The following is a 16074-nucleotide window of genomic DNA, read 5'->3' as shown; positions in this document are numbered from 1 at the left end:
GCCTGTCTCTGTGTTTGACAGCCAAAATCAAAGAATTAACACAATGATGGATGATTCACCATCTAGACAGGAAAGGTGTGGCAAATGCAGTGTCAGTCCCCCTTTTCACAGTGAGTTGGTTTGATCTGATTTATTAAAATTGTGCCCTAAGTGGAATGCTCCAGTTCAGCAACAGGTAGGCAAATAATTTCACAAATCTGGGCACCGCCTGGCAGACTTCAGCAAAGGGCTTCAGAGTAATCTTCCTCTGATCCTCCATTGTACACTCAAGCTGTGCTCATTTCCTTGTGGTTTAACTGCAGTAGAGAAAAGAAGTTTCGTTTCTCATAAAAAAAGAAAAACTAAACGCGCACTTCAGCTAAATTCGACAGAAAATGTGAACTGAATTTATACAGATATTAGCATGTATTATAAAGCTTGGTGCTTTGCAGCAGCAGAAAGGTCACATGATTTTGCAGAACCGCAACAATCTGAGTAGTTTGTTTGGTGCATCATTCACAGGCATATAAGCCGGCACCCCCCCACCCGCACATACACACACTCTCACACCCACCGCATATCATGTTCAAGTCCAGCTCCTATATCCGATCACCCAAATTTAACCCATGTCTTGCAAATGCGTCAGTATTCTGCCACACACAAATCACAGCAAAACAGTGACACTGAGTAGAACAAGCCAGCCCAGCCTGAAGAGCAACTGAACCATGATATTATGGGGTGGGGAAAAAAAAAGGAATTAAATGTCGAAGTGGGAAGGTTTGCAGGCAGCTACAACGTCAAGCTTTCCTCTAGATCGAGAAATTCTCAAGAGGTTAGCAGCTGTTCATTTGTGCAGGAAATAAATCTGACTTCGTCTTCATGGGAGCTGCCTTCAGCCCCATAAAAAGATATTTTATTTTAAGCACTTTGTAACTTGACACGAAGGCTTTTTTCATTGCCTTAATAGAGCCTTCCTGCAGCCTTGTAGGCCTCTGGTATACATATGTTTAGGTGTACAGCGATTCTGCAGACTCCTTTCTGGGTGGCACTCTGTTGAGGTGGGTGTAGATCATCATGATCGCCTGGTCAGACCTTCACCACGAGCACCATCCTGTAATCAGCATCGCCTTTGGCCTGTCCTAGGCATTCATGCAGCTGTTGACACTCTTATCTTTGTGAACGATTCCATTTTCTGTTACCACTGATCCTATTCAGGGTTATGGGGGGGGGGGGGGGGGTCCAGAGCTTGTTCCGGAGACTATGGGCGCAAGGCAGGGAACAATCCAGGATGGGGCACCAACACATCACTAACCCATCGCACACCATTTGTGAATGATTATCATATTCCTAAATCGATGACTATTTTCTGTAATCCATTGCCTCTTTCACCTTTAATGATGAATGATGATAAATTCTTTATTAGCCTTTTGCACAAGTACAAGTACAGGTGCGCTGGAATTCTTGTCTTTGCTTGCCCCATTTTGATCTCCATAGATTGGGGGGGGTCACAGCACAAGGTCAGTCAATGTGAGGCCGCCCCTGGAGTTGGGGGTTAAGGGCCCAGGACCAAACCTGCCAATTACAGTTATATATTTAACTAATTCATATATCTAGATGCTTTTTATTTCGGTACCTTTACGAAGAGGAGCTGAATGAGGCCAAGTGAATTTGCTTATTGAATTTCATATATCTGGCTCCATGTCAAATATTTATTATCTGCAGTTCTGCTTAGCTTAATTTTATGAATTACACAACTTAAAATACCCTCAGCAGGAGTTAATAAAATCTAAATGTATTTAATGTTTGGAATAGAAGAAGTGAAATCTAATGGCTTCCCCTACATGGCCGAGGGCTGGTTTGTTTAGATCTATGGCTGTGTTGGTGGTGGTCAAGGACCATGTCATCTACAGCATATATATATATATATATATACAGCTCAGTTCAGCTAATCATTCAGTTGCATTGACCAAAATACCTAGTTTGAGATCCGTCATCATGAACAAGTTAATAACAAGCATGTTAACTGAGAGGATTCCACTCATATGGATATTTATATGCATTTTTCCTGCTGACATACTGTATAGAACAAGTCATTTGCAGAACACCAAAATATCATGGCTGATTCTGATTTGGCAATTAAACACAAAATATCATTTGCATGTTCTATACTTTTTCTTTTATATGTCTACATTCCTGCATGTGAAACCCATGACCGTAAGCAAAATGACAGAAACAACAGGGAGAATTTAACCTTTATTCATATTATTTACAGAATAGGATATTTTGTCGTTTTGCCCTATAGCAGCAGTCTGAGGTCGAGCGCTGGTCTCAAAGCTTTCATGCTGATCGGATGTTGACGGCGTCACGCGGCTTTGCTCTTTCTTTAGACATGGCCGCTCTGTAAGCGTTACGACTGGGCCTGCGCAGGACCTCCGGGTGTCAGAAAGAGACCTTCCACCCAGATGAATGACTCACTCACACGCAGCTGCAGCGGGGTTGCAGAACTCAGACGACGGGATGGTGGACTTTGCACATTTTTCGACGAATGGCCGACACGGTGGAGACAGAGTGACACTGAAGGGGGAGGGGCTTTAAGGCATTACGGCACAATGCATATAATCCAGCGCTGGGGGGTTACGGGGCTTTTGTTGCAGTAGTTGTACAGGGTGGCTTCTGTAGGTGAGCGGACAAACCTATCAGCCTTGGACGCTGCTTTTCATTTTACTCTCTTCTTGCGGACTGTAGAAAACAAAACCGTAACTGTTATAAGCTAAAGAACAAGGACCATGATAATAGGCACCTTGAAGGAGAAGTGTTTGACACCAGCCTCAGATCTTTTCAATAAAAGAATGATTTTCAATGTAAAAGCATATACCGTTACAAGGAATACAACCTACAGCCCTATATAATTTTACACATTAACACCTATTTGCCAATAACAGAGATTCTTGCCAAGGGCCATAATAAAATATATCTCTGTGCAGAGTCATATTGACATAAGAAGCCTTGATTGTATGTGCACTTACAGATGTCATTGTTTCGGGTGATCGCCATGGAAGCGCGGGCACGTGGACCCTGCTGATTGAAATGGTACCCAATTTTGAGAATGGAAGGGTTTTTCTCCAGCATGTTGGCAATCTCCATCTCCACTGAGTCTCCCAGCTGATGTCTCTGTGGATAGAGAAGAGAGCAACGTTAGCTCCCATTAGTGATGGCCAAACGAAGCTTCATGAACCAAGTGCTGTATTTTCTGACACCACTAGATGGTGCTCTCTATTCAAAATCAAATTTGGGGCTCAATTCATGCCCCAAAGCAAAATAAGAGCGTCATCTAGTGAGGTCAGAAAATATAGAAAATGCGTCATGAAGCTTCCTTTGGCCACATCTAGCTCCCGTTCTTCGCTGTGGTAGAGAACTGGACTTGGGATACGTAGGTAACACAGGGATTTGGGGAGCCCTAGAGTGTCAGTACATGGCTGTAGAGTTAACATCAGGCTACCGCTGGGAAATAAACAATGGTGTCATTGCGAAGAGGTCATCTGTTTTTAGAGACCACTTCGTGTCGAGTGTTAACAGCGGCTCTGATTTATCAATGTGTTCTGGGCAACTTATATTGACTGAGCAAAAGTATAGGACATAGCCTTGTATTTATGACTGCTCATATGACTGTTTATAAGCCCACTGAATTTCACAGCTTACTCACTGAGAATGGGGTGGGGGGGTGGGGGCAGATATTTCAAGGACAACTGATCCACAACAGCTTCAGGTTCCTGAGAACATCTGATGTCTCATGTTAAAGGAGATTCCAACAAGCAAGCAACCAACAAACTATTATATACCTGGACAGAAAACCTTCCGTAGCTGGTACTTTGATTAGCTTATATCATGTACTATGTTCAAAAAACTTTCATCATCATACTGGAATTGAATTCTTTGCTCTTTTCTTAGGTCTTTGGCCCTTTTTCTGGTTATTTTTATTTGTAGTAACAAAGAACTTTGGTTTTGTCGGCAAATACGCTTTTATGATAGTGCTCTGTTTTTCATGGGAATCCATTTATAGTTCTGACCTGGTTGTCAATCTTAATCTCCTTCAGCGTGGTGTTCTGGCCCAGGGCTTTGATGATAGCCATCATGCCTTCTGCGGTAATGAAGTTGGACTCAATGTTAAGACTTTGAAGGGTTTTGTTGGATGCCAGCATCTCAGCGATGGCCTGCAGAGAACATCACAACCAGGCAAAGTCGTCAGAATCCAGAACAGAATCAGATGGATGCCACGGACACATCAGGCACGTGTCACCACAGAAGGGCAGGGCTCCACTCACCACGGCAACAGGGTCGTTGCTACGGGTGGCGGCGATGCTCAGTGATTTCACCTTGGTATTGGACTTCATGGCATGAAACATTTCCTTTAGTTTGGGGATGGGAATGTCCTGCATGGAGAATAAGGAATATCAGAGTAATTTCTTTTACAATCAAACTTCCATAAGTCCCAGAGGGACAGTTTCATGAATATAATAGCTGATGAAAGGTATAAGGTTAGGCTGTGCTTTGATTAGTCAAGTAGGGCTTGTAATCTGCATGCCTCCCTTTTCTTGTTCAGGGTAGGTGATGAAAGACCATTAATGAACTATTTGTGAACTAATTTTGGGTACCATCTTTATGATGATAAGTGCAGCTCAAGTCTTTTGCCTAAGGTAACCAACTGATTGGCTCATTTATTACATTATAAACCTAGAACCCCAATAATGTTACTCAACGAACTGGAAAGTTAGATCTGGCGGGTGTCAAACAAAGATAAGGGTCCATAATTGGCTACCTTGATGTTGTTCAAGTTGACGTCCTTCAAGCTGCTGTCATTTTTGCTGATCTTGCGAATGGTTTCCTCAACGTTAGTTGGGTTGGGTGGCTCATCCGGATAGATTTTGTACGTGTCCGGCTTCACCACACCTAGTGGTGCGGAGAATTAGCTTGATCAACATCTCAGCATGTGGAAGCTAATGGAAGTCTTGTGGCTCCTATGTTTGGCACTACACTCATGACAATGCAGACTTTGCATGTCTGTCCAAACGTGCCATGACCAATTTGTCCATCTACTTGATGAGATGAAGAAGTTCAACAATAAGGGGAAGCGGAATAACCCCCATATCCCCATATCCATGTTCCTTTGAGTACTGTACTAAACAACAGAGCTTTCTGATTGGACGAGAACTCCATTCTGGTTATTCATTTTAGGTACGCATATGCATATACGCTGCACTTACTGTTTATGCCTTCTGTGTTAGCGATTCTCCCCTCAAGGCCGAGAGCGTCGTAATACTGCTTGTTGCTCATCAGCGTGTACATTCCCAAGATGGCTGCAGGTAGAAGGGGACAGGTGTCACATGGCTTTTTTGTCCACATGGAACAAGAACATAGTGCATACAAAAGCACAGTTGACAGTGAGGTTGCTGGATGTTTTACAATATAACACAAAATTCATTAGATATGATTTAATCAACTTGAATGTCAGTTATTAAAGATTTTAAGGTTGTGTTGTACATCGTTCATTTTCTATACCACTTGTACTGTGCAGGGTCATGTGGGTCCAGGTCCTGTCCTGGATGCTGGGGGTGCAAAGCAGAGAACAATCCTGGATGGGGTGCCAACCCATCCCAGAAGGCAATATAAATTAGGTCTCAAATTGTCTATGAAAAAGTCATGCAACTTCCAATCAGTTATCCTGGATAGAGTCACAGAGGGCCTTTGCCAGGAAATGTAAGACATAAAACACAGGTACACCTTGGGGCCACCTGTACACAGAGACAATTTGGTGAGGACTGCAGGAGAACATGCGAAATACTCTAAAATAGTGTTTCTCAGCCTGGTCCTCAGGAAACCCTAGGCGGTCCACGTTTTTGTTCCCTCCCAGCTCCCTACTGGGGCTGTCTGGGCCATGTGAGGAAACACTGCTCTATGGCCTGTAAGGTCACCATGCTGCCCTTACAGAAAATCACCCTAAAAATTCCAGCATACTGACACTATAGTAGCAAACATTCAACAGAAGAGGGCAGCAAACCCTACCATCTAAAGATATAAACTATAAACTAGCTACATACATAGCCACTCCCTTCAAGGAAGCAAAAATGGCAAGGAGACACAGACAGAAAGAGAGAGGGGAAAACAAAGGAAATGTTGGCAGCTGCCCAAAAACACTCCGCCCGAGCTACGTCACATATCCGTAAACGATACATCAAGGAACCGTCGGTTCTATTTATAGATAGCTAAGAGGACGGCTCATTTTACACTAAAAACACATGCAGACCAGGTCCTCTCAGGCCTGTGCTTCCAGCTTCAGCCAAAAAGGCAGTCAAGAGAATCACGCATCCCAGCATAGTCCAAATCCTAATCTGGTCTCCTTCCAGAGCAGATGGCCAATGATCAATTGAGGAAACCTGGGGAATTCCCCATCACAAAGTGTCAGGGAAACTGAAAATGCAGCCCATTTAGCCAAACTCCTTATCGGTGGATTCCCCAGCTACGTGCTAGCTCTGCGCTTTGGACCTGCCATGAACCCACCCCAGCCAGGACCGGGCCCACTGCAGATGATGAAAAATGAGCATGATGTCACTTCCTTGGCAGCAGTCCTGGTCTTCAGGGCTCTCATATCCCCAGGGGCTGTTCTGCTTTCCATTTAGATGCAGCAGAAATCTAACTTAGTCCACTCTTGCCTAGACTACAGCAGTTAAGTAGAGTTCTCAACGTTGCATTTAATTTTGACAGAAGCTCTTTAGTTTTTGCGACTTAGAAGTCAGCATATGTGCATACAGCCTGAGGGGATCACGGGAACAGTGTGACACATTTTCACACTATCAAGTGTCAAGTCTACAAGGTTGTAGCAACATACTAAATTAATAATGTACTGAGCACAGAGAGTGTAACAAATAATGCTGAGAGGCAATTAATAATCTTTAGCGTCAACCGTGATTAAAATATACAGTGTACAAAAATCAAGCAGTATAAAAGGTTAGACTGATTGTGATTAATTTTGATTAATATTTTATCTTCAATGAATTAGAGGCTATGGCCTGTGGACATTCATTTTATTTAAGTGAATTGAAAGGAATAAGACTAGATTGTTAAATACATCACGGGTTAAAGAGATCTGGTCAAAACTGACTTGGCATTTGTGGCTGAAGTGTAATTCTAATTCTGATTCTTTTTTACATGAAATCTGAACATCAATAAAGGCTTTACATTGCCCCAATAACAGAGCAGCAGTAATAAGAAATAGTGGCCAAGATAGCAAATGATAAAGTATGCACCCTTAAGAAAGTAAGAAAACATGAACTATGGGTGGAAGAACAGCAGCTAAACAGTTAAAATAGAGATATTTGCTGGTAAGGGAAACAATGACAGTAATGGAGCTTGGCACCATAAGCCTGGCTTTGCTGTGGAAAGCCAGTCGCTGCAGATTCCCCGCATGCATTCATTTAGGTATTGCATATTCAGCCTTGGTGTGATATTCAGTGGGCATTCTCAGCTGTGGGGGGTCAGAAGTCACACATATCAGGTCAGCTGAGTGACAGACATGTTGATAGAAATTAAGGAGGCAGAGGGTGTGGCCAAAAACCAGGGGGAGTGGCCAAAGACCCGGGGGGGGGGGGGGGCAGCAAAGTAGCAGGAGCGGCAAAAGTTGGAAGGAGGAAACTGTGAGGTAAATTTGGAGCAGATGGGAGCGTTATAATCGCACAGACATAACATCATTGGGGCAGTTTCACCTATAACATCACGGAGAACAGGTGCGTTTTATATTTTATTCTAAGCCAGTGTTTTCCAATCCGGTCCTCGGGGAGGTGCAGACAGCCCACATTTTTAAAGGAGCTGGGAGAGAGCAAAAATGTGGATTGTCTGACAGGGAGCTCAGAGGGAGCAAAAACATGGACTGTCTGACAGGGAGCTTGGAGGGAGCAAAAACATGGACTGTCTGACAGGGAGCTTGGAGGGAGCAAAAACATGGACTGTCTGACAGGGAGCTTGGAGGAAGCAAAACTATGGACTTTCTGACAGGGAGCTTGGAGGGAGCAAAACTATGGACTGCTGTGGGTCCCCGAGGACCGGATTGGGAAACACTGTTCTAAGCAAGCCAGCAGATGTACATTTCCCTGGAGGAGAGGTGCGCATGACCCTATGGAGAGTGTATGGAGAGCCACACCTGCAATGTCACACATCTCTGCATCCGTAGCGTTCTTCAGTGCCTCCTCCAACTCCGGCTCCAGAGTGATCTGCTCGGATATGGGGATTTGCCCAGAGCCGGGTTTGGGGACAAAAGCTTTTCCTGGGAAAAAGACAGACAGACACGCACTCAGTAACACTTTAAGAGTCCTCACTCAGTGAGCATGCATACTGCCTGACAGACACCAGTATCAGATAGGCATAGAGTACAAGTATTGGGCAAATTTAGGCTTCACCCACAGGCTCAGCTAGTTCCAGTTTTCAGCCCATTTATTGTGAAAAACATTTTTAAAAATCCATTTATTGATCGTCGGGGACCCCCCGCCCCAGGCTAGGAAAATCGTCAGGATTCCAGAGGTGATGGTGGGGGTGGCATCCCATAATTTCTTCAGATTAAAACTGCCATTTCTTCAATCACCCATGCGTACCATAGCAATTTAAAAATAATGTTTTAATTTGGTTTAATTTTAATTTAACCTAGCCCTCCAGCCATCAGATATGACTGCTCATGCATCCATCCATCCATCCATCCATCAAATCACTCGTCTTCCATCTGATCTTTTGACTTTTGACCTCGGCACCAGCTTCCTCAGAGAAATACAACATGGAGGGTTACAGAAATGACAGCCAGCCCTGAAAAACGCCATATTCTGGCCATATTCCTATGTTCCTCTAGAACAGTAGTTCTCAATCCTGTTCCTGGTGCCCCTCCCCCCCCTCGCCAGAATATTTCATTCCTAACCACACTCCTTACATCCTGCCACATTCATTATTAGCCTATTAAGGACCATGTGAGCCTGATTAATGTCAGATTCGGGTGCCAGGAACAGGATTGAGAATCACTGCTCTAGAACAGCAGAAACCGAAATGGCGGGGTCTGTGTTGCCCCACCTGTCACCATGGCAACACCATACCAACTCATTGCCAAGGAGACAGAAAGAAAGAGGCCTAAATGTAGGCCATTGCCTCCTTTCTACAGGAATGGACAGCGATTGTTAGTACCTTCTTCTCACCATAAAAATGTCTTAGGACACAGACTTGATGGAGCCGTTCATATCTGTCCAGGAGAAGCTTCAGTTGGAGGTGTGAAGCCATAAACCAACAGTTGGTGTTTGGTGGTCGTCCAAAACACAAACCTCATACTCCTAACTGGGGACAAGCAGCTACTTTATATAATTTCAGTTTTTTTTTTTTATTTCAGAGAGTGCTTCACCGGCAACATCAATTCCCTGAGCAAATCAAGGCAGCAACTGAGATGAAAGCATAATCTTGAATAAGGATGGAGAGGAATTTTTATTAAGAATTCCCACCAGTCTTTCAGTTAGATGCATGATTTATAATTGGATTCTTCCCTTTCAGTGCAATTTCATATAAATCCACCCCCTACAGAATTTGTCCCAGCCTCGATATATCTGTTAGTAACAAACACCACAAAGCGCATCTTCTGTAAGACGCCCAAACAGACTCTTTCCACATTAATAACAGTGGAGCTCCAGCGGCAGACTGCGTACCCTTCTTCTCCCCGGTAAAGGGCACCAGGTCTTCCCGGTCCTCATGCTCCAGAGCCTGTTTCTCTAGGTATTCCTGCAGCGCATCTCGGTCAAAGGGTCCGGTTGGGCTTTTCTTCGTCTGGTCACGCTGGCGGAACCCAGCCGGGAGGATGGCATTCTGGGACATGGAAGGGAGGTGAGACAAGATGGGTCAGCAGGTGTCTCAGTTCCAAGCCCCCAGATACTGTCCACTATCGATAAATAATGAGGGGCTGCAGCAGTTTTTGCTGCAATACCACTGCAAACAGTCAGAAAAGCGGGTTGAAGAGTCTAAACTATGAAGAAATCATGAAATGTTGAAAACTTTTCTTGGTGGTTCCAATATTTGATATGCGTTACTGTCTTCGTCATAAGGCCATGTACTACACGGTGAATAACAGCTAAAATAGAGACAGATGTATTAAAAGAAGGTGTGCCGTGACTGATACTCTACGTTCAGTGAACGTCAGCTGGTGACTCAACCACCATGTGAAAATAAGTTTCATAGTTTCACCGTTTTTCATATATGGTTCCTCAGCAGTGGAACAAGCCAGCGAAGTGCATCTGACCTGCAGGGCATCTCACAGCATTCGAGAAACATCTAGAGACTCCTCTCTTTCCGGGGCACATCAGCTAACGTCATATAATCAGTATAATAGTATATGTATAATCAGCTAACGTCATCCTGCCGCCATCTTTGTTGACCTTTAACATTTAAATAGTTTCGCTTGACACTACTGGACATTCTGTTCTTGTATATTGCACCAAATCTTAGTTCCTACTAGATTCTTTTGTCGTTATTTATTTGAATAACTTTTCTGACACTAGATTCTAAATTTATTTAGGTTCTAGATTTATGTAACTTGTTCTGACATCTCATTGCAATAATTCCACTAGTCACTTTGGCAATCTTAGCCTAGCCGCACTTGTGCCTTGGGCCAGGCAATCATAGGTCACACCTGCTTCTCCTACCTCTGGGTCCATCTCCTGGAGCTCACAGTCCAGCTGGTCCAGCTCCTCGGCGCTGAGGCCTCTGAGGATGGCATCCTCGTCAATGTCCCTGGGGTCGCTCTTGTGGGACATCCTGGTTGCCCGGACTCCTGGGACACACAAGCGCCCCTCAGTAGGTGCATTAGGAATGGGTCCCCACTACACTTCACCATCCGTGACGCACGTTAATATACCCAGCAAAACGCTACTGTCATTCCCTTTTCCTAAATGGCACCAAATGAGCAGATTTCATTGACTAACACTGAAGAATCCAGACCATTCATTTACAAAGTGATTAAACAGCTGGGTCTGCTACCTGAAATCCAAATCTGCAATTCAAGCTTTGATACAAAATGCGTAACATTGTTTTTTTTTATTAGCTCTCATCCCACAGCATAAATGCTGTGGCCTGTCTTACGACTAGGTGACATTAAGCTCTGGTTTGGGTAAGGATCTATGTTTGCTTTGATTGCCGTACTTTGAAAAGCACTTTAGGTCTCCGTCGCACGTGATTTACGAGGAGTGACTATCAGCCTAGACTCTTACTGTGGCAAATGGAGACGATCATACTGAAAAAAACTGTAAATACTGAAGAGGATGGTTATGGTCACAGGAGCTGTTTGGTGACAGGAACAAGAGGTAACGTGTGGAAATGATGTAATTCCCCATTTTACTCTGAATACACTGGAGATGTTCAGAGAAAAAAGCCACCCAAATGTGAGGCCAGAGATGGATCAAAGCAAACACAGATATACGGCCACTTGGACAACAGAGACGTAAGATAAGTCAAATTGCCACAGCATTATGCTCCTGTGTATGTCGACCAGCTTCAGGACATCCGGTAAGTAAATAAACAGCACAAAAGACAACAGAAGACAACAGAGACAATGGGACACACAACAGCCGATCATTTTACTGTGAGACATGATAAACACTAACACCAAAAACATATGGCTGACTGCAGGACTCTGCTAGCTAAGCAATTACTTGAATAAATATAAATACTTTTTTGCACATATACAATATATCAACATATTCATTGTTATATGATAAATAACCAATTGAATAATAATTTACATTGACATAATTATGACCCTATGGCTAGATGGCTAAATAGAAATAAACCTGATTTTCCTTCATTTTTAAATAATAATAATAATAATAATTATTATTATTGTTGTTGTTGTTGCTGTTTGCTGTTCTAAAGCCTTGTGCACAAAAAAACTGCTCTTTCCTCGTCCATCTGGTTTTACAATATGGAGAGTAAGACCTGGGTAGAAAGATAAAATAAAAGGGTTTCCACTGGTCTCAGTGCCACCCACAGTTGACAGGGTGGTTTACAGTTGCTCATTTGTTTATCAGCCTGCACCCAGAGCACCGGCACACCCACAGACGCACTGGGATGGTGGCACAGATAGAGAGGAGAGGGTAGGTCCTACAAAGGGCACCCATGTACACAATATGAAATTTTAGATGGGCAACCAGGGAGGGAAACCTATTTTAGGTTGTATGATTCAGGCCAACACAGTACAGCCTGAAACTGCCATACTCTACCTAAACATTTATGAGCTACAGAAAACCATCCGGGAGAATCGTTGCTGGTAAACTGCTTTGTAATCATTTAACAGAAAGCTTATGTGGTAGCCGTGGAGTCACCCAGGGCTAATGACACCAGGACATTGCATGGTGCCAGTTAGGTGTTGACGGGCAGCCCAATCGGATGCCAACATTGGTGGCGGACGTGGATGGGCACCAAATATCTCTAATGTGTAAATCCCACTGAAGCCAATGACCGAAGCAGAGAACGCAAACGGAGCAGGAGCTCTACAGATCCTGCCCGGTGGGTGGGCCACCACCTGACCTGAGCTACTATCAGGTACAGAATTTCACATCTGCTCTGGTAGCTGTTCCCAACTTTAATAATCAGGGCACAAAAAATAATCAGGTAAGAACAATTTCGTAATATTGAAGAACATGAGGAACTCTACAGGTCATTTGTGAAGTTTTTATCTTCATTGCAGTTTTAGTAGCCCACTAGTTACAAAGAACAATTGCATATATGCAAGAATATGATTTGGTGGATGCATGGAGAATATCCATACATCCATCCCTCCATCCATCCATCCATGTTTCCAGTGCACAGTGCAAGCCTGGATCCTACCCAAAGGAACATGGCAGAGGACACACTGGATAAGACACCAGCTGTATGGAACATGCTCTCTCCATTATCATTCTTTATTCAATTATCTTCCTGCTCAGACACCCAGCCCTTAAATCAACCCCTGCAGTTTGAGCATTAATAATAACCCAAACAAAGGCAAAAGAAAACAGTGAACAGCTCCAAGACGTTTCAAATATCAGACGGTGTTTTATCCAAATATGGGCCGAGAACGTTGAGATCATGCAGTCTCCCGAATCACCGTCAGCTTTTAGCTATTCACCGTGATTCGGTTTGATGTTCCCCCGCAGCGCAGAAATCACCCCCCTTTACTCCCCCCCCCAATGTGCACCTGTTCCCACAGTCCCACGGGGCAACATTTGGAGGCCACGGCGAACTCACAAGGCGACAGGGTGTGAAGAAATCAAACAGCGTCAGTCACCTGTCACAGCCAGCTGGCCGAGGGAAGCTATTTCCAGGCAGTTTAGCAGCAGCATCACTCTCAGTGAGCATTGCTGCCATACCCTGGCTAAACACAGGCCGTATAAATGTCTCCTAGAAAGGGGAACTAGTGCATCAGACCTCTGACTCCGCCTCTTCCTTCCTGGGACAGCGAAACAGGAGGCATTTGGCTCCCAGATCTGCATGAAGGCTGCACAGCCTGCACACATATTTCCTTTGTATTGAGTGTCTGAAATATACGGTTTCTCTTTTGGGGACGCCAAATATAAGGTCATACATTGTAGCATGAACCAAGTATGGGGAATACAAACTGAAAGCAAAACAGGTGTTTTTTTAATTAGTTTTTGAAGCTAATACTATTCTTGGTGATTACTTCAAATTTTAATCAGCAAATATAATTATAGGCTAAGAATGCATGACAGATATCGCCTTTTGCCATATAAATATTCAAATGCTGTGCAAAGACTGAGAAGTTAGCTTGTATCCAAAGCTGCCAAATCACTCTACAGCAGAGTTTCCCAATCTGGTCCTCGGGGACCCACAGATAATCCAAGTTTTTGCTTCTTCTTGGCTGCTAGGAGGGAGCAAAAATGTTGACCATCTGTGGGTCCCCGAGGCCCAAGTTGGGAAACTCTGCTCTACAGAGTGAAGACAAGATATTAATCCAGGAGCTAAGGGCCTGTAGATCAGTACAATGTCCAAAATGCAATTAGCTCCTACTGTAATGCTTTACACATCATGCTCAAAATCTTGGTCCATTAATTAATTGGTGGCTCATCGGCCAATGGTGGTAAAGCACTTTCTGACTGAACTGCAGGCAAAAAATATCCAGCTATACTCAAATCTGTCAACAAATAAGCTCTTCCAATTTTACATTTAATTAATTGCTTTGGAAGTATCCTGTGAGTTCCACCTTGAGGGTCCCCAGCCAATAACATTTTAACAGCGATGGTTTTGCTGTTGACAGAATCACCATCTGTAACAACAGCTGTCACTGCAGAACAAATGGCAGCCCGAACAAAAGGGGGACTTGGAATACAATGAACGCCTCCGGCTTTGAGTGCTGGAACCAGCTGGAATGTGTTGCATTGTAAGCCCACTGCATCCCCCTCGAAATTCAACCATAAAAACCAGATCGCCCAGGCAAGGCAGGCAGGCACTTTTAGACACGATGGAAGGGTTTGTTTATTCAAGAGGCAGCATTCTTAAATTTGCACTTAAATGCACAGCACTGGAATGTGTAGTAGTAGTCGCACACACACCGATACACAGGGCACTCCTACAGTGACAATGTCACATCCATGCTTGAAATTAAATCAAATTATTTCACACAACTTAGTGTAGATCTATTTTGAATCTTACTGCCTAAGTGCAAATACCAGACCAACTCCAGAGTAATTTTAGTCTGTGGTGCAAAATTTGAAGTCCGGATTTAACTCCCACAGTCACTTCGGTTGGACTCAAAGCTCCCCAGCCTGTAAATGACTCTCCCTGTAATGCACACTAGTCCAACGCAGTCTGGAAACAGTCATATTAATGTTCCCAGGAAGCTCATACTCTCTAATGCATAAGAACGGGGAAAGGAGATATGGAGCTGGGCGCTAGCTGAAGCCAACAAGAGGTGCAGCCAGTCAGACAGCAAGAGCACGGAGCCGGAATCGATAGCCAGCGGGGAGCCTTTGGGTGAAGGCCACGGAGGAAGGCCCAGGTCACACAAATATAGAAATATCGGGTATCACAGATACGTCAGGCAGCCAGGCTCGCTCTAAGTCATGCTGCAGATGCTACCACTAGCCCCGAACAAGAGACAGACCAAGTCGAATGATGAGGATCGTGGCACAAAAATTACAGACAAACTACTCAACTTCGACGACAGAACGGATAGCGGCATCGGGACTCCCGGAGCGGCCTACGGCCAGTGTCACCGTGCAGAGCCACAGACGTCACGGGAGACGGACACTCAGTCGTACCTGGTGGTCGTAGATGCAGATCCGCGGCAGTGACCCCAAGAGGGACTCCTACCCCCATTAAACAGAGGCTGAGAGTCACATTATGTCACCACAGCCTTAGCCAAGGGGAATCGGGCTCCTAAGAGGCGCATGCAGTGCTGCCCCGGCAGTTGTGCACAAATTAAAGCCCACCAAAATGAAGTCATCCCCATCGCCATGGCGCCCGCCCCAGCCACCAGAGCTCCTCTGCACCTACCTTCACACACTGTAGGAGCACTGTCCCTTCACAGTGACAGCTGCTGCTGGCCTGCGACTGGCTGTGTGACTGTCGATTTTTTTTTCCCCTTCTTCTCCACCAACCACCCCCCCCCATCCAGAGCCACCACTACCACCTAGTTTTCCCTTTCTAGCCTCCCTCCCCCTCACTGTTGGGGGCTCTGCTGAGGCAGAACTACTGGGAGCACTTTGTGAGGTCAGCAGTTTATTATTTTGGCTCTTGGAGAGGCTGAGGAGAGAGAGAGAGAGGGAGGGGGGGCACTCACTGATGGGTGCGGGCCGGTGTCCATGTGCTTATCTGTAACTCTAGACAACAAATGAAAAGTGCCAGGGATACAGTGCCATCTTCTGGTAGCACTGGGTATTTTTGGCTACTGTCCAACTTCCTTGATTTAAAGGGTTTTATTAGCCCTTTTCTTTGAGACTTCATGTGAATGGTGGCACCTAGTCCAACTGAGGTCTTCATGTATTAATTTCCAGTTAAAAAAAAGAAATCCATTATGAAAATGGAGTCTCGGTA

The 16074-nt window shown here is 44.5% G+C and overlaps 1 protein-coding gene across 3 annotated transcripts; it reads right to left on the bottom strand.

Moving 5' to 3' along the window:
- Positions 1 to 2219: 2219 nt before the first annotated feature.
- On the bottom strand, positions 2220 to 15716 carry tmod4 (tropomodulin 4 (muscle)). Of its 3 annotated transcripts, none has more exons than XM_048992559.1 (10): positions 15535 to 15716; positions 10692 to 10816; positions 9702 to 9858; positions 8171 to 8293; positions 5241 to 5333; positions 4796 to 4926; positions 4302 to 4409; positions 4047 to 4190; positions 3006 to 3150; positions 2220 to 2718 (listed from the first exon to the last, which is right to left on the bottom strand). In XM_048992559.1, exons 2-10 carry the CDS (start codon positions 10800 to 10802, stop codon positions 2696 to 2698), a joined length of 1035 nt encoding a protein of 344 aa, XP_048848516.1. In that variant the 5' UTR covers positions 10803 to 10816; positions 15535 to 15716; the 3' UTR covers positions 2220 to 2695. The 3 variants fall into 3 exon arrangements, with proteins under 3 accessions (XP_048848516.1, XP_048848515.1, XP_048848514.1); XM_048992558.1 differs by having other exon boundaries at positions 10692 to 10819; positions 15535 to 15715; XM_048992557.1 differs by lacking the exon at positions 15535 to 15716 and adding an exon at positions 15300 to 15393 and having other exon boundaries at positions 10692 to 10819.
- Between the last annotated feature and the right edge of the window lie 358 nt (positions 15717 to 16074).

This window comes from Brienomyrus brachyistius, chromosome 23 (assembly GCF_023856365.1).
Source record: "Brienomyrus brachyistius isolate T26 chromosome 23, BBRACH_0.4, whole genome shotgun sequence".
NCBI lineage: Eukaryota > Metazoa > Chordata > Actinopteri > Osteoglossiformes > Mormyridae > Brienomyrus > Brienomyrus brachyistius.
This window is presented reverse-complemented; position numbering and strand designations above follow the sequence as displayed.